Source organism: Ursus americanus, chromosome X (genome assembly GCF_024610735.1).
Source record: "Ursus americanus isolate L20-20 chromosome X, mUrsAme1.1.p, whole genome shotgun sequence".
NCBI classification, from domain to species: Eukaryota; Metazoa; Chordata; class Mammalia; order Carnivora; family Ursidae; genus Ursus; species Ursus americanus.
In genome coordinates, this window is record NC_142164.1 from 20,199,761 (window position 1) to 20,226,297 (window position 26,537).

The following is a 26,537-nucleotide window of genomic DNA, read 5'->3' on the forward strand; positions in this document are numbered from 1 at the left end:
GTGCTAGCCTTTTCTCTTTTTATAGCAGAAGAGCCTTTTAGGGCCTCCCACCCCCACGAAGGGCATTCCGCCGGCCCGAGCGCTAAGGAGACAGGCCCGAGTTACCCATCACTAATCCTGCAGGCTGGGGGATGGCTGGGCTCCCCACCAGCCAACCCCTCTCATCCTTCACTCCCCTTTGTCCTTTGCCCGAAAGCAGGGTGGGGCTAGCATTTGAAACCCCTTTTCATGGCCCTTTGTGTCCTCAGGGCGAGATCTCAGAAATTTCATAAAAACCTTCCAAGTCTAAGAGTTGGCCTTACCCCTTCGCTTGACCTGGGGCTCCCATCTGGCTGCCTGGCCCTGGAGGGCAGTGAGTCCCTGCCTCACTCCCCACTCCCCGCCCCTTGTCCCCCAGATATTACTACCAAAGAGGCATCCTTGCCAAAGTGGAAGGGCAGAGGCTGGTGTACCAGTTTAAGGAGATGCCCAAGGACCTGGTGGTGATTGAAGATGACGAGGAGAGAAGTGAAGTCACGGTGGCCTCCCCTCAGGCCCCCACTCCCTCCACCTCCTCCACCGGCAGCACCCGCCGAGCCAGCTCCAGGGTCTCAGCCAGAGCTGCTCCGCCGAGCAAGGGAGGCCCTTCCTGGGAGAAGCCAAAGGTTCAGAACGTTGGCTTACAGCCGTCTGCGAACCTGGAACTGGGACTGTCTGTAGATGAGGAGATCCCCACTACCTCCACCGTGCTGGCCTCTCTGCCAGAGAGCCAGGCCAAACTCACCAAAGCCGGGAGGTAAGGGCCCCAGAGTCATTGCAAGGCTTCCTGTGGTACCTCATATGGGAGGGTGGGTGTGGAGTTTTCAGTTTGCAACCTCTTGCCAATTTCTGCTGTGTCTCCAGTCTCACGGGAACCTGACAGAATCCCTGGGAAGCCAGTGGGGCGCTTGTTGGTCAAGAGAGGAAAAGTGACTTGCCCACAGTTGCACACCAAAATAATGGCAAAGCCAGCACTTGACCTGGGCGGCATCTGTCACCAGCTGGGGCTATTTCCAGTGATCTCAGAGTGCTCCCCCCGCAGCCACCAGGGACCTCCACATTGGGGCCCATCTCCCCAAGCCTCCTCCACTCCAGAAAAGAGGCAATGGAGAATGTGACAGAGATGCCCATTCTGCTTCCCTCACGCCCTCCAAGCCCCCCTGGAAAGCCCTCGCTGCTGCTTGTCCATGCCAAGCGTCTCCACATTTTCCCTGAGAAGGTTGGGTTTTGAGTTCCGTGTATGTGGCTCTCACCACACTTGAGGTTGAGGTGCCCTTCTGAGGAGGGAAGGTGATAGAGCCGAGTGGTGAGGAACAGGAGCTCTCGGGTCAGAAGGCCTAGGTGTGGGTCCCTGAGACTAGCTGTGTGGTCTAGGGTAGGTTACATAACCTCTCTGTGCTTCCCGTTCCTCAAACTGTAAAATCAGATTATTAATCTCATTCAGTGCGCGGGCTGTTTGGAAGATGGAGGGAAACACCGCATGCCAGTCCTTTAGGCTGACTCCTGACTTGTACTAAAGTGCTCAGCAGATGTTCGCCGATGCAGCAGCAAAGACAGAGAACGCCTCCAGCCAGCTCTGTTCCTCCCGTGCTCTCCTCCCTAGCCAGCTGGGAGACGCCTCCTGCCTTGACCAAATCTGTGTTCTGTTTCTTCTCAGTGCTTCTTCACTGGCCAGCAACATCCACCTAGGAGTGGCCCCAGTGGGGTCAGGCTCAGCCTTGACCCTGCAGACAATCCCACTGACCACAGTGCTGACCAGCGGGCCTCCGGCCAGTACTCCTGCTTCAACACAGCTTGTTCTCCAGAGTGTTCCGCCTGCTTCAACTTTCAAGGACACCTTCACTTTGCAGGCTTCCTTCCCCCTGAACACCAGCTTCCAAGAAAGTCAGGTGGCAGCACCAGGGGCTCCGCTGATTCTTAGTGGTCTCCCCCAACTCCTGGCTGGGGCCAACCGTCCGACCAACCCGGTGCCATCCTCCGTCGCAGGGGCTGGACCGGCAGGGCCCAGCTCTCAGCCCCCTGGGACTGTCATTGCTGCCTTCATCAGGACTTCCGGTGCCACCGCAGCCTCTGGGGTCAAGGAGGGGCCACTGAGGCCCTCCTCGTATGTGCAGGGCATGGTGACTGGAGCCCCCATGGAGGGGCTGCTGGTTCCTGAAGAGACCCTGAGGGAGCTCCTGAGGGATCGGGCTCACCTTCAGCCACTTCCAACCCAGGTGGTTTCAAGGGGTTCCCACAATCCGAGCCTTCTGGGGAACCAGACTTTCTCATCTCCCACCCGCCCCACTGTTGGGCTAACCCCAGTGGCTGAACTTGAGCTCTCCTCAGGCTCAGGGTCCCTGTTTATGGCTGAGCCTAGTGTGACCACCTCTGGGAGCCTGCTGACCAGATCCCCAACCCCAGCCCCCTTCTCCCCATTCAACCCCACTTCTCTGATTAAGATGGAGCCCCATGACATATAAATGAAGGGGTCGGGGGAAGTGTGCCTCACCAGGCCAAGTTGAGCAGCATTTTTATGTGGACTTCCTATAGCAGAGACTGACTGAAGCAGGACACTTGCCCTTACTTTTCGGTGGGATCTCAGTACACCAGATCCCCTGTCCCTGACCCCTGCCCAGTGTCACCATGGCCAAGCCATGCCCAGTTTGAGGGTCCCTGGCATCAGACCATGGCCTTCAAGAGCACTAGGGGATATGCTCTTGTCAGGGTAATGGGCTGACTGGGTGATGGAGGGAGTACCTCCTGAGAAGTTTGTGGCCAGGGTTGATGCAGGGGCTCCGCGGGGGCAGTCCTTTTGTGGGGCTGTTTCACCGTCTGCGTTCCCTCCACAGGGAATTTCCTATCCCATATGTGAATATCTCTGTATGTATTTGTGTGTACTCGTGGGTCTGTATCTTGGTTTCTTTGGGGAGGACGGGGGTGTAGCTGTGAGGTCTTCAAGGGTGTGTGTCTCTGTGGGTCAGCTGCAGAGATGGGGATTTTTTTTTTAAGGGAAAGCATTCTCTAGTTCCCTTTGGACAAACCATTCAGTTGCCCTGAGGCTGTGGGGTACAGGCTGGATACCCCAAATTGGGAGAGATGTCACAGAGCTGGAGCAGATCCAGGGTAGGAGAATTTCTATGGGCATGTGTGCTGGGGAAGACGGAGTTCAAAGGGACAGGGTCAGACCCGGATACAAAGTCCCCACACAGGGCTGGATTAATTGAATGTTTGTGCCAAGGGCCTGAGCTGTAATACCAGCCTTCACTGGCACATTAGCCTATCCCCCCTGATCCGGGGATCCCTCTTGATTTTCCCCCCAGTATCTCCCTGCTATCTGGCGTGGCTGGGGTAGTAGTGTAGCAGTGGACACTGGGGCTGCCTCCCTTCCTGCTCATGCATGCCTGCTGCTCAGCCTGCCTTCTACTCACCTTGTAGGTTTGCCAACCCCCACGATGGCTACCACAGACCTCGAGTGGACCGTTGGCCCTCATCTCCAACTCTTGCACCTAGCCCTCACTCATACACCGAGAAGACAGGAGCCAGCAGATGTGAGCCCCCATGACACTTCTGTCTCTACATGGTTCCCTGCTTCCCTCTTTCCTCTTTCCGAGGACGTTTCAACCCAACCTCTCTTAAGTGAACCCCTCGGCTTCACTCCTCCTTCCCCATCTTGGAATTAGCTTGCCTCTCTCCAGCCATATTTGGGGGCAAGGCTAAGAGCTAAGGCATGTCAGCCTCAGAAACGATTCTGTGATCTGGTGAATTTGGTTAATGTGAATCAGTGCCCCAGGACCTTGGCTATGTTCTCAGTAGAAAACCAACCACTTGACCCAACTACCTCCCCAGGTTGTTTGATCTCTCCTTCTGGTCGCTGCCTAGCCTCCTGTGTTCTCTCCCGCTCTTTTCTTGTTCTTCCTCCTTCTCTCCCTGGAACGGAACCATTTTTGGGTGTGCAGGTGTATTTATTACATGTCTCCAGCACTTGGCATTAAAATGACTTTTTCTAATCTAATCTGTTTATGATGACAAATTCCTGATGGTGGAAAGTGAAACATCCCGTGAAAGAGTCCCCTTCAAAAAAAAAAAAAAAAACATTGCACAAAGGCACTGCATGGGTTAGGGGTGGCCCTGCCCCCCCCCCAATTTCACAGAACTCATCATCTGAAGGTCATTGATACCGTTACCGTGACATCAAATGTCTTCTTCACAGTTCTCAGTCCCCGTGAGCCCTGGCGGCTCGTGACACTACTTGCAACCCCCCTCCTGCAGCGGCCGCACCCTGGTGCCATACCTGTGCTGGTGCCACACCTGCCGCTTTAAGTGTGGGCGCCCCCCATGGCTCTCTTCCATTCTTCTGGCTCTGGCTTGGCTCTTTGGGGACGGGTCTGAAGTCAAGAGCGGCAGCCCCTACTTTTCTCCTCTGCTCCTGCTTCCATTTCTAGCAGCCAGCTGGACATTTCCGTCCAGATGCCTATCGTGCCTCAAAGACAGCCCCTCTATCAAAAATGGATTTTAAAAAAATGGATTTTAAAGTCTTCACACACACACACACACACACACACACACACACACACAACCTTTCCCCTCAAAAAACAAACAAAAAGCTGTCATGACTTGCCTATTTCTGTTCATTGTACCACCATTTTCCTGACCTTCTAAGCTTGACATTTCAGAGCCATCTGATGGCTGCCTTCATTTGACCCTGTCCCCTCCCCCATCTCCTGAAGTCCAGGCCATTTGTCGTGTCTCTGAATCTGAAATCTCACCTTTCTTCCACATTCCGGGAGCCTGCAGACCAGCTCAGACTTACCTAGAGCTCATCCCCCCTCCCAGACGCATCAGCACGCACCACCGTGTGACCTGTCTCATCCCCTCCGATCTGCCACGGCCCCAGTTCTGTTCTTTCTCTGCTAAAAAGCCTTCAGTGGCTCCTCATTGCCTGTAGGTAGGAGTGATACTCAAAATACTGAGCCTCCCATCTGTTCTAGGCAGCTGGGCATTAACCCTGTATTTGCTGAATCTCGAGGCAGTCCAGGGGTCCTGGAGGAGGGAGGAGGGAGCACTTTATGGCTCAGAGCTGTAATTCCAAAAGCAAGGTCCCAAGTCATTGACCTGGCAAGGCCTTCACCATGAGGTCCCAACTGACTTCCCCAGTGGTCGCTCACTTTGTTTCCCTGACCCCCAAAGTACTGCTCCAGTCAGAGTTAGGGATTTGCTGGCCTTTCAGCTTGCCTCTGTTCGAAGTTTCCCACCTTTGAGGTTTTGCTTTACTTGGTTCTGCTCAACCAGAATGCTCTGCGCACCCTGCTAGTACTGATTAAATCGTATCCATCCTTTAAGACTTGATTTGTGGAAGCTGCTTCCCGAGACCAGCCCTACCCTTACGTGAGTTCTTCATTTTAAATTCGTGGCAATTGCCACTCTTTGGGCAACTGATTGCGAACAGCCTGTGACATCTCCTCTGTTATAATCACAAACTGTTACTTAAATCTTCAATGACCTGGACCTATTGTGTCTCCCCAGTTCGTGTGTTACCTTCTGAGGGGCGGAGGGGGGGCGTATCACCCAAAGAGCAGGGCACACAATGAAGCATCTAGTGAGCACCAGCGAATATTACTGATTGAGCTGGTGAGAGATGGGGACCATCTGAGGCTAGTGACCTCTGACCTCCCCTCTGCACAGGCACTCACCCCAGGTGCTCCACTGCCCAGGGCCAGCCCTCCCTGGCTCAGTGCCCTCATGGTACCCCCACTCCCAACCTTGCACCCAAGAGTTGTTACTACTTTGAACATCCCCTGACCCTAAAGAAACTTCCCTGTCCAGTTTCTTTTCCTAATTCAAAGTGTTAAATTAGCTAATCGGGTCAACTAACCTGTGCTGATCTAGTTATGGGAGAGGGCTGGAGGAGACCCTCAGGAGACAGGTTCGTGTTCACCAGAGTCATGTGGCAGCAACATCCTTGCCTTTGCCATGGTGTAATGGAGTCAGGAGACATGCTCCTCACCGCCTAGCAGCCGATGTATTGCTCCTTCCTCTGGGCTCCCACAGCACTTTGTGTATACCTCTTATTGTAGCACTTAGCACATGGTAGCTCCTTAGCTGTGTGTTTATGTATGTTGCCCCTCCAATAGACTGTGAGCTCCTCAAGGACAGGGACTGTGTGTTAGTCACTGATGTATCCCCAGCGCCTAGCACAGTGCCTGGCACACAGTAGGTGCTCAATAAATGTTTATTGAAAGAATGAATGAATCTTGTCTCTAATCATGGGGATTTCAGCCCTAGACTGTGGCAGGCAAAAGGGGGAGGAGAATAGTCCATACCTGGGGGCTTTCACAGCCTTTGGACCCCTCAGGTAACACTGCAGGCAGCTGCTTCCTTGCCCGGGTCTATGCTCCCCCCTCCCAACAAGGATCCACGAGGCGCCCGAGCCTGAGGCCGCTTCCAGCTGTGCTGTGCTGTGCAGTGCTGTCAGCGGGAGCCGCGGGCGACTCCTGAACTCCCGCCCTTTGCCCCGCCCCCTTCCCCGGGACAGCTTCAGCAGTGTTTCCTCACCCCTGGGTGGAACCGAGTGGCGGAAATGTCAGGCCCGACGGAAGGGGCGGGGGACAAGTTATTTTCACCATCAGAGGTCTTTCTGATGCCATAACGTATTTTAAAGGCGGTTCGGTTGTCGCTGGTTCCAAAGCTGCTGGACCCGAGGTGGGTGAGCTCATTCTCCTCCCGCGCTCTCAAGCCTGAGAGGCCCAGAAGGTCGCAGCCTCCTAGAGCTTCGGCCCCAGGCGCGCCGGACACGGGGACCAATGTCCAGCAGGTGGCGCCGTCGAGCTGGCGATGGAGGGCTTGACGGCCCAAGAGAGCCCGGGAAGGGAGAGGTGGCTGGGGTGGGGCCGGCTTCTGCCCGTCCCTCCATGCAGACTCTGCGTCCCCGACTGCCCCTGGGCGGCTCCGGCCCCCACCAAGGCCTTCCAAGACTCCGGAGCTTCGAACTTATCCTCCCCCCCACACACACCCCACCCCTCCACTTTCCAGGGGGAATTGAGCAGGACTCTGAACGCCCTCTCCCCATTGGCCCGCCGCTCCCGGCCCCGCCCCCCCCGGCAACCCCCTCCCCCAGCCTCCTGGAGCGGCAGGTGAGCACGCTGCGGACCCTGTCTGGCGCGCCGGCCGCCGCTCTTCCCCGGTGGCGGGGGGGAGCCGCCGCCGCCCCCCGCCGCAGGGCGCCAGGCCCGGCCCGGCCCGCCTCCCCACCTTGGCCTGCCTTTAGCTGCACGCCCGCGGGGCGCCGCTTTCCACCTGGAAATCGGAGAGCGAGCGCGGCGTCTGATTGCCAGCAGAGGGCCCCGACCGCCCGCAGCGTGAGCCCGGGCTCCCTGCGGGGCCGGTGCGGAGCCGGGTAGGCGTCCACACCCGGCGGCCCGACGCCACGGCGTGCCAGCTCCCCTCGCGGTGGAAACCCGGGTCTAGAATACGTGGAGTCCTGGCCCGCCCCGCTGCGGGGTCCAGAAGGCCCGAGCACCGCCCCTCCCCTGGGCAGCTAAGTAGGCCGCCCTTGGGGCGGACCCCGTTCCCCCTAAAACACACACACACACACCACACTCACACACACACGTCTTAGCCGGGGCGGGACACAATAGAACACCGAACAAGCTTCCCTGTCACAGGTTAGATTATGGAAGGGGCAGTTTACTGCCCAATTCGCCCCCCTCCAACTCAAATGCGGATAGCGGATGGTCCTTTCGCCGGAAATAGAGAGACTTGAACAGGGCCTCCCTTTAACCCTGCACCCCAAAGAGGAACGTTCTGGTAAAACCATCATTAACTGTAGGCCCATGACCTCGGCACGTAGGAGGAACTAACTTCAGCCAAACAGCCGTGTTTGCTCAGTACGATTCTCCTCCTTCGTGGGTAAATGGAGCCCTATTTGGCAGACGGAGGAATGAAGACAGAATGGTTAGGTTCTCACCCGAGGTCAGCCTAGGTGCTAAGTGGTGGAGCCGGCTCCTTCCCCTAGGCCGCATCAGAATAATGAGCAGATCCATTTAATAAGAGGGAGGCCACCGCCCTCAGCCCCGTCTGGAGCAGGGATGCAGACCATATCACAGCCCATACCCCCTGCCTTGGTCTTCCCACCCTGGCAGAGGGGCAGTGAGGGGTCTCTAGGAAAGGTGTGGGGAAAGGAGCCCAAAGGCAAGAGAACAAGGAACTGCTGGTTGGTTTTGCTTTTAACTTGCCTCCTTTCTGCAGGGAAGTAAAGGGCTGTGTGTGTCCACACAGCCAAACCCAGATGCCCATGGCTGTCCACGGCTCCCCAAAGGCCCCTCACCTATTCCTTTGGGGTCATTCTGACTCTGCCCGCAGCATCTTCCCTCCTGCCTTAAATGGAAAGCCTTACAGTTAAGTACCCTCACCACTCTCCCTTTGTCCTTTCTTCTGAATCTCAAGCGATTACCTTTCTTCCCCTCCGTCTGGCCCACCTCCAACACATTTTTACCAGTTTATTAAAACAAAAGCAAGAAACCCCTCTATCGTTACCCAGTTTAAAGTTTTCCCATGGTTCCCATCACCTAAGGCAAAAGTCCAAGCCATGCTCCTTGGCATGCCTGGCAGGACTCCTGCACCCTCCCTCCCCATCTGTCCTCTCCAGCTGCAGTGACACTCAAGCGGGTTGTAGTTTCCTGCACATACTACCCTCTTATTTGTCTCTAAGCCTTTGCTCTGATTGTCCCCTCAGTTCAGAGACTCTTCCCTGCCACCCCTAATTCCTATTTTTTATAAAGATTTTATTTATTTGAGAGAGAGAGAGAGAGAGAACACAATCAGGGGGAGCGGCAGGCAGAGGGAGAAGCAGGCTCCCTGCTGAGCAAGCAGCCCAACACAGGACTCCATCCCAGGACCCTGAGATCAAGATCCAAGCCGAAGGCAGATGCTCAACCCACTGAGCCACCCAGGTGCCCCTAATTCCTATTTTTCTACTGAAGTGTCAACTGGGCACCCTCTCTCCCAGGAAGTCCTTCCAACCACCCCAGTGCTCCTGCCTATGCACTGAATCCTTGCACTCACCATATAGCTTTCGTGACCTACTGACATATCTGATTTCTTAACTGCAAGTTCCAAACAAAGGACTGAGCTCAAATCAGTGCAGTTATATGGTTATTTGGGAACATGAGAAAGCAACTGTTCTAGAAGCATCAAGATCAGCAAGGGGGTAAGCAAAGGCCAATAAGGATTAATGCTGTGGCTCAAAGGAATGGATATTCCTCCATCTGGGCAGAAAGACCTGGGTTGAAGTGTGCTCCTAGGGCTTGAGCAAAGGGCAGCTCACAGTTCACTCCTGGGGTTGGCGAACCTCCAGCTGGCCAGACCCACAGATCCCCTCACCTGTACACTGACAGGGGTCTTCAGAGACTTAGGCCACAGTGAGAGGTCCTAAGAATATAGCTTAAACATCCCAGGCCTATCAAACATCTCCTTCCCCTCAACCAGTAACAGGCCCATTCTGGAGCCAGCAGTCAGAAGGAATTGGAACTTCTACCATGGTTTTTCAGAAGTGGGAAGAAAAGGTGTAAAATCCAGGATGGGCATCTTGCCTCCATAGTAGCTGGGTCTTAGGAAGCCAGAACCATGGAAGGACTGCACTGTGCAGGTGGGCAGGGGGAGCACGGGCACAACAGTGAGGGAGTAATAAGACTGTGGGGTCAGATGCGGGTGTGGGCGGCCCAGGGCAAGGGAGCCGGCGGGCAGGTGATTTCCTTGAGTTACAGAGGATCATTCCTTATAGCCACCTACGAGGCCTCCTCCTTCCAGTCCTGCTACCCCTATGGCAAACAAGGAGCGCACACACACACACACACACACACACACACACACACACACGCACGCAGGTACTCCATTCTCCCCACCGCTCCCCACCCCCCCAAGGATGTGCCCCTGCCTTGCCTTTTCTTTCCAGCTCTTGCCCCAGTGGCCCAAATGTTCACTAGCCCCGCCACCTTGTCCTCATTCGTTGTACCCAAACTGCAAGGCAGGATCAGGGGTTTCCCACTGACTTCATCAGGACGCCCATCTGCTTTGACCACAGAAGAGCCAGTACGGGGAGAAGAGTAAAGACCGGAGACAGAAGCCCTGACGCAGGTTTTCAGTATGCAAGTGTTTTTGACTCCACAGCCAGTTGCTTAAAATGAAACATAAAGGGCAGCCAGAGTACACACCCAAATGCAAAAAGGTAAAGGCAAACATAAAATAAACCACATAATACCATGAACCCCCACAAAACCAAAAATTAAAACCCAAAACCCCTCAACTTTATATATATATATATACATATACATATATATACATATATATGTATATATATATATATTTTTTTTTTTTTAAAGGGAGAACAACTGTTCAAAACCAACTGGGCAGTATGGTGGGGGTGGGGAGCAGTCCTACAGAAGGGGGCCTAGAACTTCCCCCTGGGAACAAAGAACAAACACAATACAAAGAAAATAACCACCAATGCTCCTGCATGGGTCAGGAGTCTCCAGAGAACAGATTGTCCCATCCTCAAACTGGCTTTTTTTTTTTTTTTTTGCCTTTTTTTTGTCTTTTTTTTTTTCCATTTTCTTCTTTTGTTGTTGTTGTTTTAGCACCTGTACAATAAAACTGTACCATCTCCAACCAGAGCCGGCCACAGCGAGGCCCTCCTGCCTTTGGATGGTACATACTCTCTACAAGGATTGTTTGGAAAAAATAGCAATTGGTAGAAAAATAAGAACAACGGTAGGAAAGACAATGCCACAGATGGGGCAGGGGCAGGAAACGGCCCAAGCTCCTCCCTCTCTCCCTCTTTCTCCCAGAACAGACCCAGTGCTGGAGGCCAGGAGGGAGGCCTGGCAGGGCCACACAATCAGCCCCAGGTCCCTTAGTGGGAGTGGAGCCCAGCTGCAGCCCGGCCTTCTGCCCTCGTCTAGGAAACAGCTGGGGCCTGGAGCTCACATCTGGCAATCCATCCCAGAGCCCTCTGCAGATTCCGAAGGAGAATGGGGGGCAGAGGGAGAAGCAGGGAGGAGAGAGGAAGGGGGTGCTGAGTCTGGCAAGGGGGAGAGGTGAGGGTCAAGGGCTGGGAGCTGAGGGGCTCAGCATCCAGAAAGGGTGAAGGCAGGAGAGGGTGGGTGGCTGGAGGAGGGGGCGGAGATGCGGAAACAAGCCCATATTGCGCACTCTGCGCTCTGAGGGAAGCAGTGAAGGAAGTGTGAGGAGGGGGCGACCTTAGTCTGCAGGCCCACTCTGGACTCTCCCCAAACAGTCACCCATTAACCCCCCACCCCTCACAATCCACCCCTCCCCAGACACACGAATCTCAAGACAGTAGGGCTGCTGCAAAGAGGGGGGTAGTGAAACAAAAACATGGGGGGGGAGCACCAAAACCTCAGGATTACCCTCAACCCCCAGCTCCAGGCCAGCACCAGCCGCCTTCATTAGTCACAGGTTCTCGCCGCCCGCCCCCCCCCCCCGCCCCTCCTGCCCCCTCCCCAAACCCGGGAGTCACTTTGTCAGAGGGAGGGAGCAGCTCCAGAGCTGATCAAGAAAGACAAAGAAAGGAGGTGAAGAAGAAAGTCCCTCAATACAACAAGTTGTCTCAAATCGTCACAGTGATACAGACTTATCAGAAACCAATGAAACAATACAAATTAAATACTAATAAAATAAATACTATGGAAGACAGAAGAACACAGGGGAACGGAGGGGGTGCTCAGAGATTTGGGCTTTTCTCATTTCTCCTCCAGACAGGCCGAGGCCACCCAGGGCCCAGGTGTGGTCTTGGTCACACACAAAAGAGGCCAGTCCAAGGCACCCTGGCGCCACCTCCCACCATCCCCGGGACCTCTTGTCCTCAGACGTGGAGTTCAACTTTCCACCCCCATCACCAACCACAACAACAAAGACGATGACAGGGAGATGAGAACTAATCATAACGGGAAAAAAAAATCCAGTCACTAATGCTGGCATTGATAAGGCGGCTTCTTGTTGGTCCGTATTATTGCCTCATTCTGCAGTCTGGTGCTCGGTGGGGGAAAGACATGGGAGGTGGGGAAGGGCGAACTTGGGAGAAGAAAGAAGAAAAGGGAGGGGCTGTTTCCCCGGTCAACTGTTCCAAGGCTGGAACTCCACCTCGGACCCCAGGAGCCGAAGGAGCTCTGGCTCGTACCGCACCAGCTCCACAGTCTCAGAGGAGCCTGGGGCCGATCTGTCCTCCATGCCTCCGGGCCTCTCAGCTGGGGTCAGAAGCTGACTGGAGGCCACCTGGCGGTAGAACTCGGCCTTGGGCAGGGTGGCAATTTCAAAGTGCGGGAACCGAGCCTGAAAGATCCTGGAGGAAAGCTTCAGCCTCTTCAGGACGTCGGTAAAGAGGAACCAGTTGCAGGGCCTGGAAGAGGGAAGAGTAGGAGTTAGGGAGGGGGTGCTGGCGGAAGCAGTGGGTTGCCAGGAACACTCCGGAAGGCCCAGGAAGGCTGCCAGTCTGGCTAGCCCCCCCACCAAACTGAACCCTGGCCTCCTTGGGTGGCACCAAGGCAAAACTCTCCAGCTCCAGCACTCAACCCGTGACTGACCTAGTCCCAAAAAGTGGGAGCAGGAGGAGAAGGGACCTTCCAGAACTTAAAGCTCAGAGCAGGCATCCCCAGGCCTTCCCCCGCACCACACAACCTGGAATTTACCATCTATTGGGACCAGTTCTTCCCCTGCAACCGACCCCTGCTACCCGGTCTGGTCTGGTTTCCCTTTCCTGTTCTCACTCCTGCTTCCCCTGCCTCCTTGTTCTCCGAGACCTTCCCCAACAGACGGGGAGCCGTGGAGAAAGGCCTAAACTGCGGGTAATCTAAAAGGCATTTCTCTTTGGCTCTGGAATGCATTAGACAAGTTTTTTCTCCAGCGGCAGCACCGTCCTTTCCGCAGGGCTGGAGCTCACATTACAGCCAGTCTGACTTTGCTGAGCACGGCCAAGGCGGCAGCCTGGGGACAGCTGGGAGGGGTGCTGGAGAGGCTGCTCAGGGGCCACACGCTTCTTGCTTTGACCAAACCAGGAAGACACGCTGCATCCCCACGTTAATGGTCCCCATTCCACGCCATTCCCTCCTCCCATGGCACTGTCCTGCTCCCAGTGGCTGCACTGGCCTCCGAACTGGCTTCCCTCTGCCAAGAGTCACTCTGCTGCTCCCCCACCCGCCCTCGCTGGATCCTCTGTTACTATTCGTTTTCTAAAAAGAAAAAGCCAACCTTCTCACTTCCTGAACTGCTTTCCATGGATTCTCAGTACCTCCAGCAAAAAACAAAAACAAAAAACTCCAGAAAACAACAACAAAAAAAAAAAACCTCCAAATTCTTTACCATGATATTATGGCAAGACCTTTCAAACATGACCCCATCCAACCTCTTCAGCCCAGTCTCCCCCCATAACACACACACACACACACACACACACACACACACACACAGAGACACACTCACACACAGTGTATTCCCCCCCCCCCCACCAAGTGCCAGCCATTGGATGAAGGACAAGCCCTGTTTTCTGAACTTGCCAAACTTGTGAGCCTTTGCTTGTACCACGCCCTCCATCCAGCTCTGGGGCCCAGCTCGGATGTCGGATCACTGGTGAGGCACACCCCCCCCCGGGAAACTGGCTGCTCATGCCATCTTCCACAGTCGCATGGCACTTGGTTCACACCCCTTTTATAATACTTCTAACACAGCCCATTTCAGAAAGGCTAAAAAAGCAATGTAAACTGTGGTTCTTGCTGTGGCACAGGAATGGGGCTCAGGGTGGATGGGAACGCCTGTTAGTCACTTGACACCCTGCTGAACTGTGTGACATTTTTGTAGTAATCAATCTGCTTTGGACATTTTGTCTTTTAGTCGAGCTAACTGTATACTCGTCTGTCTCCTCCACCAGACTGGAGAGGCTCTGAAGGCTGTATTCGGGCCCTCGGAGTTTGAGCCGGTGCGCCTGCTGAAGACACGGCTACAGGACGGCGTGTTCTGCACAACACACACCACTTCTACCCAGACTTCTCCGGAAAATGCAACGCTCTTCCCAGTGAGGGTCAATGCGCTTCTTGCACCATCAGGAAATGGAGAGCTCTGGGTTCAGAGAAAGGGACTAGAGGTACCATACACATGCACCATCGCTTCCAAAGAACGGAAAAGAACCCTCAGAACATTAACAGTCGGCAATCTGAATTCAGCTTTGCTCTGATGATTCGGAAGGCAGTTCCGAACCCTGCAGGGCCTCAGGGTCATCACTCTACACCCTCCCTACTTCTTTTTTTTTAAGATTTTATTTATTTGAAAGAGAGAGAGAGAGAGAGAAAGAGAGAGCACAAGTGAGTGGAGGGAGGAGCACAAGGGGAGGGAGAGGGAGGGGGAAAGAATCCCAAGCAGACTCATCACAGAGCCCAACTGGGAGCTGGATCTCATGACTCAGAGATCATGACCCCAGCCGAAACCAAGAGTCAGGAGCTTAACTGACTGAGCCACCCAGGTGCCCCTACACCCTCCCTACTTCTTGGAGAATCTGTATTTCCCTTTGTGTTGCAGCTGTGGGGAAGCGTAGGTTCCGAAGAGGCACGGGAGGATGGGAGGCCAGAAGGTCAGGAGAACCAGCTTTGCCCGGACCAAACTCTCAACTTAAAACCTGCTCGCTGCCTGGCTCACTGTGTGCCTAGTGGCTCTTGGTCACCTCGCGTTCCATCCACACCTGACACACACTACCCTGGTCCTTTTACTGCCTACGGCCCAACATCCTGTTTCAGAGAAGGAGGTGCTGAATACTCTGGAGGAATTAATTAACTGTGCAATACTAGATCCCAGAGGCCCTGCCCCACCCTCAGGAATCAGCTCATGCCCAGAAGAATAAGGACCAAAAGCCCCTGAAACTTGATCCCTACCACTGTCATCATATCATATAGGCTATTTTTATTCTTATCAGGCCCTGGGGGAAGGGATGCACAGACACTTGTGGCCCAATGGTTAGAGTCGTCAACTTGTGGGACTCACTTGAAGGGCTCCCGATCCCTCGTCCTCCCCAATCTCTGCCATGTGCTCTTCATGTGCTTTCACTTTTTATTTTTAAGATTTTGTTTATTTATTTGACAGAGAGAGAGACAGCCAGTGAGAGAGGGAATACAAGCAGGGGGAGTAGGAGAGGAAGAAGCAGGCTTCCCGCCGAGCGGGGAGCCTGATGCGGGGCTCGATCCCAAGTCCCTGGGATCACGCCCTGAGCCAAAGGCAGATGTCCAATGACTGAGCCACGCAGGCGCCCCCATGTGCTTTCACTTTTAAACAAAAACAGGGTCTGGTATTTTAAAAATAGATATCAAAGGAAAAGTACCCTTAAGAGTGTTTGCAAAGGTATTTGAACTATGTGAAGACACCAAGAAGAAGAAAATACTGAATGATGGAGGCTAAGAACAAAAGGACAGGTCATCCAGCATCCTCCTAAGCAGCACGGCCACATGCTACCACCAAGTGAAAGCCGACCAGAACCACGGCCCCGCGGGCTGTCCAACTCCCTTCTGGATCATCAAGTAAAGATTAAACCGGGTTCAGTCTAATGGTGTCAGGTATATTCTAGTCTTCAGAAATGGGTGACGCCTGTTAATAATATACACAGTAATCTGAGATGACAGCGCCTGTGCCATCATGTCACCAACATGAAGGCTACAAGAAAGCAGCCCGTGGATTACTTAAGGACCCCAAGCAGCCCCTTAGCTATGGCAACCATATGTCGTGGCTTTTCCAAGAATCTCAATTTCAAATATTCTGTCTGGCTGTTCCCAGAAACCACAAAAATGTTTCAGAGATTCTAATAGTTCATTAGCCCAAATATCTCCCAGATCATCTCTTACACCCAGGAACAGCAGCAGAACCCTTCAGAGAACGAATCTAGATTTAGGGTTTGGGAAGAACATACAATCAATATATCTAGAGCTTACAGCCTCTGTTCCGAACATAACTGAGCAGGGTGGGAAAGCCAGGCTGGCCTTGTTCATATGTCAGCTTTCCCAAGCTCCAGTGTTTGCTCACCAGGTCTCTGCTTCCTTCTGGAGAGCTCCACCCTTCCCAGGGAGGCAGGCCAGGGGTTGCCAGGATCCTGGCACTCGGTCCCTGTAGATCTCTTAGACACTTACCCGCGGGACACTGACACTTGAAGGTTGTAGCAAGGGAGAAGAGGCTTGTCTGAGAGCTCAAACATAAAATCATCCTCTTCCACATCATCTCCTTCTTGATCAGAATTCCCGGGAGGATTATGTAGGAGGTCACAGGCAAAGCCATCTTTTTCCTCTGTAAGGACAGCACATAGGATATTAGGACTTAGCTACATGCACAAAACTGAAGAAAAGAAATGCTCCAACAAGAAAAGGGGCCTGAAGGTGGGTGGGGCCCAGTTTTGCTGATCCTATGGCTCCCACCTTGGGAGAGCCCATGGAAGTTCTATCCCTGGAAGACATTATTTTGTGGCCAGAAATTCATTATACTCCTCCACCTTTCAGCTGGAAAAAAGCCAGGTGATAGGAAGGGTGAGCTGCTCGGCTGTTAGAGATGAAGCCTGTCGATACTACCAGCAGTCAAAGACAAGGTAGAAACACCTGCCTGGCCTGCTGGGCTCTCCGAAGCCCAGAGGGGCCGCTCAGCCAGTTCCCTTCCCCAGCCAGCATGTCTGGGTGTGGCTCACTTCATTCCATCCCAACCTTCTCCTGCTCCAGCCTCCCCAGGGCTTCTGGGGTGGGCACCTCCCCCAAGCTGCAGCCCTGGCCCAAGGGGTGAGTGCTAGCTGACGGTCACAGATAAAGACTCTTTCAGGAGAGGAAAGCCTGGGTCAGAGGTTAAGGGCTTGGGAGAGGGCAGCTGTCTCAGAAAGTGTGCACGGTTGGGTAGGGCAGGGAGGGAAGGAGAGCAGCCAGGTGAGGGGCTGGGCCAGAAGAGAGGACGATGCACAACAGGGGCTTCTGGCAGGGTTAAGACAAAGCGAGGGAGGAGAACGCCCCTTGGGGGACAGAGAGGGGAAACAACACCCAGGGCAGAAGTGGGAGAGGGCTGCTAATGAGGGGTGGCTTTGTGGCATCTGAGTCTTGGGGGAGCGTGGGCTACGGTTTGGGTTGCAAGGGTCTGTAAGTTACTAACAGGTGGAGAAAGGCTGCCTCCACAGGGTCACTCCTGTCTTTGAGAAGAATCCATGAAACCCAAACCAATCCCCCATCTCTGAACCATAGACTAGCATGGGAGGAATCCAACTCCAAGCTTACCCAACACAGAACTGCTGTAAAAGTCCCAGGACACACCAGGGTCACCCTCTGCCCGGCCCTGAAGATCCGAGAGGTGATCTGATGGAAGAAGAGAACGCAGTAAGACGAGGGTAGGCTGGAGAAGGATCTAGAAACAAAGTATGTCCATAGAAGGTTAGGAGGACGGGAGAAGGGAAGAAAGGACCACAAGAGGGCCTGGGAGCTACCATAGAGAGATACGTTTCCTGCTGTTAATCAGAGGTTGCCAACCAGCAGCCAGGAGCCAAATCTAGCCCACTGACCACCTGGGGTTTGGCCCAGTGTTTTAAACCCAAAAAAAAAAAAAAAGTTAATTAACATTGAAGTTCTTAAAATTGAGAGATTTCACCTAAAAATCCGGATTTCCAACTTTTCTTGGAAAAAAAATCAGAAAATCTGGCACCATTGTGTCCCACATTCCTGCATGTCAACAGTTGGACATGTGCGCTCTCTGCTCCACTGTCCCCACCCAGCCTGCTCCCCTCTCCTACACCATCAGCCTGAAGGCATGTAGGTCTGCGATCCCTGCTCTCAGTGGTTTAAGGAACAGACTCTGCCAGCAGAATCTTAGACCTTTCCCAAGATTTCAATTCCCTGCAGGTCACAATGTTCATATAGCCAATCAGGATCTCTCCAATTCAAAGTAAGATAAGGAAGCATAATTCCGTCTGTTTCATCTTTGGAAAACATGGGGGAGAGGGCCAAGTTTATCCTCATTAAAACCTTTTGCTTCCAACTCCTAGGTATAGACTCAAAAGAATTGAAAACAGGTGTTCAAACAACTTACACACAAATGAATGTTCATAGCAAGTCTACTCACAATAGCCAAAAAAAAAAAAAAAAAAAGAAAGAAAGAAAGAAAGGAAGAAAGAAAGAAATTAAGGAAAAAAAAGTGGAAACAACCCAAATGTTAAGCTGATGAAGGGATAAACAAAACACGGTCTAGCCATATAATGGAATATTATTTAGTTATAAAAAAAAACAAAGTACTGACGTATGTTACAACATGAATGAACCCTAAATACATTACACTAAAAGAAAGAAGCCAGACACAAAAGGCCATATACTGTGTGATTCCATGTATATAAAATGTCCAGAACAGGCAAATCTAGAAAGATAAAAAGCAGACTGGTAGTTGGAGGGAACAGGAAGTGACTGCCTAATGGGCACACGGTTTCCTTTTGAGGCGATGAAAACGTTCTGAAGCTCAGCGGGGATGGTTGCACAACGTTATGAATGTACTTAATGTCACTCAATTGTACACTTTAAAATGGTTAAAATAGTACATGTTTTGCTCTAAGTAGTTTGCCACAATAAACACATTTTAAACCACCTGCTGCTTACTTGACCTGAGGACTGACAGCAGGTTGCCGCTTCGCCTCCTTATTTCCTGGCTAAGCAGCATCTATGCAGTTGTCTCACCCCACGTGGACAAAAAGCAGATTTTCATGACAAACTCAACTGCGTCATCTGTAGGCACGTGGCCCGGTGGTTGCCAACATGCCACCTAGCACCGCTGGCAAGCTGACTTAGCTCTGTATGCTTGCTACCTGCCCTCAAGCGACACCTGGGCAAAAGGACGGGCCAGAGTCTAAAGGGCACAAACGACGTGAGGGTGCCCTTGGGAAGCCAAATCCCAAGAGGACGGTGGCAGCCCCTCCTAAAGGCACGAAACTAGTTTCCCCCTATGAAAGGCACCACCGCACTCCAATAGCCTCTCCTTTTGGGTCACACAACCTATCAGCAAAAATGCCTATTAGCTGTTGTGAGCTACTGAAAGAAATAACTTTTTAGCAACCTTCTAGGAGATGACGGCTTTCTTCTGGCAGGAAAAAGCAGCCAGAGAGAGCTTTCAAAATAATGGCTGAACAGTTACAGTGGAAAACCTTTAGTCGTGTACATTAGATCTTTTCTATGGACTCTGCAAAATAACTCTGAGGTCATGACGGGCAGTTTGGGCACTTTTCTGTACCCTGTGCCCCTTGAGCCTTGGAAGGAGTTTCTTCCAGAAGCATCAGTTAGGTAGGTGCCCGTTCTGTGCCTGGCCTTGTGCTAGGTGTCATGGGAGATGAAGGCGTGAGATCGTCAGTTTCCAGAAGGCGGGCACCACGTCTGTCTCGTTCATCATTGTCTCCCCATGGCCTAAGCCCAGGTTCCTGGCACATCATAAGAGCTCAATAAATATACAGGGAAGAAAGGGAGGGAGGGATTACTATAAGGTGAGACCAAAAGTAGTGTGCTTGCTTAACCAGCAGGCTGAAACATGCCGGGGGGGGGGCAGGAGGTCACACGATGACTCTGTCAGAGCAGCCCTCGCTCACCACATTCCTGGGGCTGCTCTCTAGGGACTGCCTTCAGAGCCCCCGGCTTGGCACAGGCCACTAACTTTCCTCACCGACAGCTAATCTTGGTCATCTGCAGGTGAATCTGCCTTTCTGAGGCAGCCCAATGTGAATCGGCGGGAGCAGAGAGGCGGCCGTCGGAGCAGGCCCACAAGCTGCGCACCAGAAGCAATTGCCCGGCTTCTGGGATGCTGCAGCTTCTGGTCCCGCTGCCTCACAGGCCTCCACGTACCGTCAGGACGAAGAGTGCCTTTCCTTTCCCTCCACCGGCCCTTGCCCACTTTCAGTCCTTTACTCTTTTCCTCTCCTCCAAAAAGTGCCCTCAGGCCGGCCACCCTGCTCCTGGGCATATATCCACAGGAACTGACAACAGGTCCTCACAGCACTATATGCGCACACGCGTTCCCAGCAGTGCCAGTCACCACGGCAGGAAGGTGGACAGCACCCCAACATCCCTCAGCTGGTGAGGCACTGAAGACAATGTAGCAGAGCCACACGATGCCATACTATTCAGCCTTCAAACATGCCACCACGTGCATGGACCTCGAAAACGTGATGCCATGTGAAAGAGGTCAGACACAAAAGGCCCCGTGTTGTACAAGTCCATTTATATGTCATGTTCAGAATGGGCAAATCCACAGAGACCGGAAGTAGATGGGTGGTTGCTGGGGGCTGGGGAGGTTAGGGGAATGGAGAGCAACTGCTTAGTGGGTGTGGGCCATTTTGGGGGTGATGAACATGTTTTGGAACCAGATAGAGGCAGTGGTTGTACAATGTTGTGCATGCACGAAATGCCACTGAATCGTTCCTTTCAAAGTGGTTGATTTTAGGGGCACCTGGGTGGCTCAGTCATTAAGCGTCTGCCTTCGGCTCAGGGCGTGATCCCAGAGTCCTGGGATCGAGCCCCACATCGGGCTCCCTCCTCCACTGGGAGCCTGCTTCTTTCTCTCCCACTCCCCCTGCTTGTGTTCCCTCTCTCGCTGGCTGTCTCTCTGTTAAATAAATAAATAAAATCTTTAAAAAAAAAAAAGTGGTTGATTTTATGTTCTGTGAATTTCGTCTCCACAAAAGAAAATGTTAAAGTACTCAGTGTAAGCATTCACCCTGGCATCAGAGTTTCTCTCTTTCTCAGGGTCCCACCATACCACTCCCTGTGTCCTCCAACCAAGTCACCAGCTGAGGGACATGAAAGGGGAGAGAACCAAAAACAAGTGGTCTTCGACACAGGGTCATATGGCAGAGGTCTCGGGCAGGAAAAACAAAACCTGTGATTCCGTGACCTCGAGGGGTACACTGCTAACCCTTTCATCAGTGGAAGAAAAAGCAGTCCCATCCTTCCTCGGATGCCCCAAACCAAAATGCAACAACTCCCCTCGGCCGCCACATTCTTTCTGACAGAGGAAGGACACGAATCTGTTTTCCCTTGACTAGCCTGGATATTATTCTTTTCTTCAAAGGGTCAAAGGCAAATCGGTCACATGCCTGCCTGTAATTTGGCCCAAGGAGGAGGTCTTCCAAAGGCCTCTCCAAGAGTCTGGATGGCTTGGCGCTCCAGCCTGAGGACAAGAGGGAAAGGGCTCCGCTGCCTGACCTCCAGTACCCAGTGCCCTACCTGAAACCCAACAGGAGTTCAATAAGCACACAGATGAATGGATGGATGAGGGGCGCCTCCATACCCTTCCTGATCTCAGGAGAAATGGGCCTCACCTTAAGCCAACTCAATACAGAAAAATCTACACTTACAACCCAGATGAATTGCCAGCATCTTCTGCTTTGCCAAAGGATTCACTACAGGATATTTGTAAATAGTGACATTCCTTTGTGTATTTAAAAGAAGATTGAATTCTCAGACTTTTCCAAAACAGGGGCCTCGCACAAGGAGAGGGAAGCTGTACACCACCAGCAACACTGAGGCTCTCACTCGTCTTTTCCACCTGCAGAAAATGGAGCCCTACAGGGATTCGCCTTCATCTTCTGCCCAGTGGGATCTCCACGGGGGGGAGGAAGAAGACAATTAATCTACAGAGAGTCTGGTCAGGCAAATGCTTGGGGATGAAAAGCAAAAAGCTTTTTAAATACCTCAGCCAGCCAGGTAAGGTTAAAAAAAATAAATCCAGAAGTCCACCCAAATGCATCCAAATTTAGAGGCTGGGGAGGTGGGGCAGTGAGGGAAACGCCTCCCAAACTTCCAACCCCATGGTGCCTCCTGCAGCCACTATGCAGCCCTATCCAGTGGTTCTGTGAGATTCGCTGGGGGTCGGGGGGGGAGGGTGTGTCGCAATACAAAAAGAGAGAAAATTACTCGTTCAAAGAATTAAGCTCCTGGCAATGTGCATACAATATTGTGAATACACTAAGTACCACTGAACCATTCACTTCCAAATGGTTATATGAGGTGAATTTCACCTCAATTAAAAAAAAAAAAACCTGAGTACTGTCTTCTCATCCCTCTAAAACAAACTCTGGGCCCAAGTCCCCTCTCCCAGGAGCCGCTGACCGCTGCCAGTGCCTGCCTCCCTGGGGTGTTGGGCCGAGGCCCTAGGCCTGGCTTGCTAGCACTGTCCCAAACAGCCAGCCAGAGATCTGCCTTTGATGGGCACTTGATATCTTCGTGGAAAAGAGGTAGCCCTGTTCTGACACTCCTTACTGTACCCCATTATGAAGCTAAAGCTCTATGCCTATGAATTTGAGAAGCAATGTTAAGATTTCAATGAAGGTGTTTAGCCTGGACAGGCAACCAAGTGCCAGAATTAAGAAAAGTCTTCTCTTGGGGCGCCTGGCTGGCTCTGTTGGTAGAGCATGCGACTCTTGATCGCGGGGTGATGAGTTTGAGCCCCCACACTGGTTATAGAGATTACTTTAAAATCTTAAAAAAGAGAGAGATAAGTCTTCTCCTGACTCTGCAACATGGGCTGGCGTTCGGGTTAGTTTAAGGAGGCATCGAAAGGGTGGCTAGTAGTTGGGATTAGCTAATGGAAATGAGAAGGAAAAACGTGTTTGCTTCTAAATTTTTAACTACTGAAAATGGTTTCAACATTTGAATCCCTTTGGGATTTTGGAGAAGGGGTCAGGGAAGAAAAGAGTTTGTCTGCTCACAAAGGTGGTCAGAGGTAGCTTTATTTGGATCCAGAGGGCCCCGAGGCCCTCAGAAGGGCAGTTTCTAGCCCTAAAAGAAGCCCCTGGGTTAAACCTATTGATCAGAGACAGAGCTTCATGCAGTGTTTTTATCATATTGAGAAGTTCTGGGTGTTCATCTGTGCCAGCTTCTTCTGGGAATCGAGTGCAAACAGTATGTGTGTATGTGTGTGTGTGTGTGTGTGTGTGTGTGTGTGTGTGTGTGTGTGTATAAGATAGTGCACGTAGCACATGGTATGGGAGAAAAGGCCACAAAGGGTGGCTTGCCCTGAGCCCTGTGCCCCCATGACAGTGCAGCCAAAGTGAACAAGAGTCATCACTAGTTCAGGACAAATGACTAAATGAGCATCCCCAAGCTGCTCTACCTTTCCTGGACAGGGGCCCGGGACCCCAGGGCTAGGAGGAGGGAAAAGGCAGTACTGCCCCTAGCCAGAAGGGCTGGGTCCCAAAGGGAGGCCTGAGGTTTGTACACGGTGACCAGTGACTGCAGGGTTTAGTTGGTTTGACTGGGGACTGGATGGAGGCTGGCTGAGCAGGAGTCAAGGCCTCCCTCCACAGCCTCCCATCACTTCCCCTTTGCCTTTTATTAGTATCCAGGTGGTGCTTCCCATCTAGTCCTCCTCCCATGGGGACCTTTAGTTCATGTTCCTTTGTGTCTCCCTCCATCATCGCTACCTAGTTAACCTTTGTTCGAAAAATAAATGATCCCCTGATTGGGAATCCAGAAATGCATCTTCAGGGAGGTGGGGACTAACAAGGGCCAGGCAAGAATGAGTGGCCTTGAGCAAACCCTTGGTCCTGTGGGCTCCTGGTCTGAGAAGGGCTCAACCACAAACACGGAAGCCTCCACAGAGGGTCAACGAGATGACTGCCAGCTGCTTCGCCTGTCCAGCACTCTGGCAGTCTGAAGAAGAAACTGCTAGAACAAGGGCTGAGCTGTGATGCACTAAGGAAGTGGGGTTCCTTCATTCAGTCAAGTCTGAGGAGATTCCCACTGAGCATGCGCATTCTAGACTTCCCTCCTTCCCTCTGCCCTGCTGCCCAACTCGGTAGAGCTATCTAACTGCAGACAGACAGTGGCTATCCACTCATGAGAAAATAAATGCACATCTTCTTGTGGCCCTTGCCATGGCCCTGAACACCGGACACTTTTCCAGAGGGGCCAGGTGAGGGAGGAAGAAAAAGGAACAGGGGGGTGCAGAGGAACGTCAGTTACCACAGGCAGGGGCTGTGAGAAACAGAGCATCAGGGGGCGCCTGGGAGGCTCAGTCGGTTAAGCAGAGTCTGCCTTTGGCTCAGGTCATGATCTCAGGGTTGTAGCACTGCACCCTGCATCGGGCTCCCTGCTCGGCAGGGAGCCTGCTTCTCTCTCTCCCTCTGCCCCTCCCCCCTACTCATGCGCCAGCACGTTCTCTCTGAAATAAATAAATAAAATCTTTAAAAAAAAAAGAAATACAGCATCAGGAGGGGTCCCAAGGGTTCTACTCTGATCATCAACAAGGAGAAAGTACAAAGACAAAAGCAAAATGCTAAGTATCATTTCTTTGTAACGAACATCCCACTCAGAACAGGGGTCAACACATGTTGCCCCTAGCTCAATCTATTAGCAGGGTCGCTGTCTCCCAAGGAGGCCTTCCCCACATACCTCGCTGGGAAATGGGTCCCTGTGGGCTGCCATGGCCCTGAAGAGGATGCGTGCGATATGGGCACTCATGGCATGGGAACAAGAGGAAGTGGACCTCTGGGCTTTTTAAAGTGCATAGAGATTTCTGAGACAATTCAAGGAAAGCCTGTAAAGAGGGCTGACGCCCCTCATGGGAGCTGTTTGAGATGGAGGGAGATGAAGAATATCTCCTCAGGAGTTCAGGAATGAGAGGCCAGCCCCAAGGATGATGGCTTCAAGCCTGGGCTATGCTTACCACTGAGAAAGCGCTTCATGGTGTCGCTGCTGGCCAGCTTCATGGCTGTCTGTCCCGAGTAGGTGGCCAGTGTGGGGTCAGCTCCATAGGACAGCAAGAGCCAGATGGTCTCCAGGTTGTCATTGACCACCGCGTCATGAACTGGCCTGCGAAGGTGATACAGGATGAGGACAACGGGGCCCAAGTGGGAACCTGGGTGTCTAGCCTTGGGCTACTTCATCAGGGGAAAGTAACATAAGATGAGCCTAGAATAATGTGGGTAAGAGTTAGGGCAGAAGAACCACCTCTGGACTGCACCCCCCATCAGATCTCCCCACTTCCTTGTCCTCTCTCTGCCTCTTTCTCCTCCCTCCCGTTTCTCTCTTAGGTTCTCCCTATATTTTGGGACAGGCCCTAAGGTACCCTTAGCTGCACTGGTTGCTCTGGAGTTTGGGAGAGAACGGGCCCCCCTGACCGAGGATAAACTTAAAGCAGATGCTGGGGGTATGAACAGAAAGATCTGGATGACTGCCTTGGAGCCAGGATCAGTGGAGTGGCCTGCATCCTCTGACCCAAGTCCCCTTACTTGGTAAGCAGCTCATGTCTCAATCTGGCCCAGGAAGTAGGCCCTCCGACAGAGGTGAATGGGTGCAATTTCTTTAAGACACAGCAGGTGTCTTTTGTTTTTAAAGTGTACAGACATCAAATCAAGAATCAAATCTGGGACGTTACCCTAAGGTCAGCCTCCCAGTTCCTAAAGCCCAAGACTCTGCCAGAGACAGATGCACCACCAGGAGGATGTGAGGGACGGCTGAGTGGTGCTCCTGGTAAAGCTGTGTTTGACAGGATGATCCCTAGATAACCCCAACCTCTCTTTAGTAACCAGTGTGGGCTGGCCGGCCAGGAACTCGTCCACTCCTGCCCTAAACCGCTTCCCCCTGCAGTCTATAGCCGTCTTCCTGAAACACTTCCTGATGAGGCCTGCTGTGCTGTGAAGGTCCAGGCTGCAGCAAGTTCTCTGGAGTAAGGGGCTGAGCTGGGGGGGTGGGGGGTGGGGTGGGGAGTGGCCTTCTTGCCTCGTGCCATCCTGCGCGCTGCAGTTCACGTTGGCCCCGTGCTCCAGCAGGATGTTCAGGATGTCAGTCCAGCCTCTGGAGCAGGCCTCATGCAGGGCCGTGTAGCCAGCGTTGTCACGGTGATTCACGTCTTCGCTGTCCTTCTGGAGGCAGTAGAGAACAACGTCCTGTAGGAACAGGGACAGCTCCATGAGCAAAGAGAGGCCTAATTCTTGAAATCACCCGTTAGGCTTGAAGCTCTCCAAATGTCCAAAGAGGAAGTCTTAGAGCTTGCACTTTATTCCAGGGACTAATGGGCAAGTCTCACAATCTTTCGTCAACAAAGTCAGTCCTGAGGTGCCATGGCTAGGGCCTTGGCTCTGAGCTATTTCCTTTGCAGTGGGTAGATGTGTCTTATGGCCAAGGATACTCACTCATCCGGTTGTGGGTTGTTGGGGTGAGGTCCGCAGAGGCTCACCTGCCCACGTGGAGCTCAAACTCTCAGGTCTCAACTCCCCGAGCACTGGTTACCTAGTCTGGAGCTTTGCAAGACAGCACCAGACCAGAGAAATGAGGCATGTGGTGGCAAACACAGCCTCTAGTGTTAATTGGAGAACAAGGAAGAAAGAATTGGTTGAAGTCCTATCCCTGGACGCTGGTTTTAATTGTTTTAAGCACTGTCCCTGGATGTTTATCCCAGGGCAGGCAGTTCTAGCCCTCCCCTCAAATCAGGATTATTCTGAATACAACCCAGTGTGGTCATTCATTCACATAGTAAATGATTAGCTTCCCTGGGCTACA

General features: G+C 52.6%; 2 protein-coding genes across 9 annotated transcripts in view; one reads left to right on the top strand and one right to left on the bottom strand.

Moving 5' to 3' along the window:
* ELF4 (E74 like ETS transcription factor 4) overlaps positions 1–6,245 on the top strand; it is a 38,955-nt gene extending 32,710 nt beyond the window's left edge. For both annotated transcript variants that reach the window (XM_045793827.2, XM_045793828.2), the window contains exons 8-9: positions 398–775; positions 1,676–6,245. In XM_045793827.2, the coding sequence (XP_045649783.1) occupies positions 398–775; positions 1,676–2,480 (1,183 nt within the window). In that variant the 3' untranslated portion in view covers positions 2,481–6,245. The remainder of the gene's footprint in view (positions 1–397; positions 776–1,675) is intronic.
* A 4,110-nt stretch (positions 6,246–10,355) lies between these two features.
* BCORL1 (BCL6 corepressor like 1) overlaps positions 10,356–26,537 on the bottom strand; it is a 62,273-nt gene continuing 46,091 nt past the window's right edge. For all 7 annotated transcript variants that reach the window (XM_087860207.1, XM_087860208.1, XM_087860205.1 and 4 more), the window contains 5 exons: positions 25,758–25,924; positions 24,703–24,848; positions 17,289–17,366; positions 16,173–16,326; positions 10,356–12,412 (listed from right to left, as the gene is read on the bottom strand). In XM_087860207.1, coding sequence (XP_087716333.1) covers positions 12,130–12,412; positions 16,173–16,326; positions 17,289–17,366; positions 24,703–24,848; positions 25,758–25,924 — 828 coding nt within the window. In that variant the 3' untranslated portion in view covers positions 10,356–12,129. The remainder of the gene's footprint in view (positions 12,413–16,172; positions 16,327–17,288; positions 17,367–24,702; positions 24,849–25,757; positions 25,925–26,537) is intronic.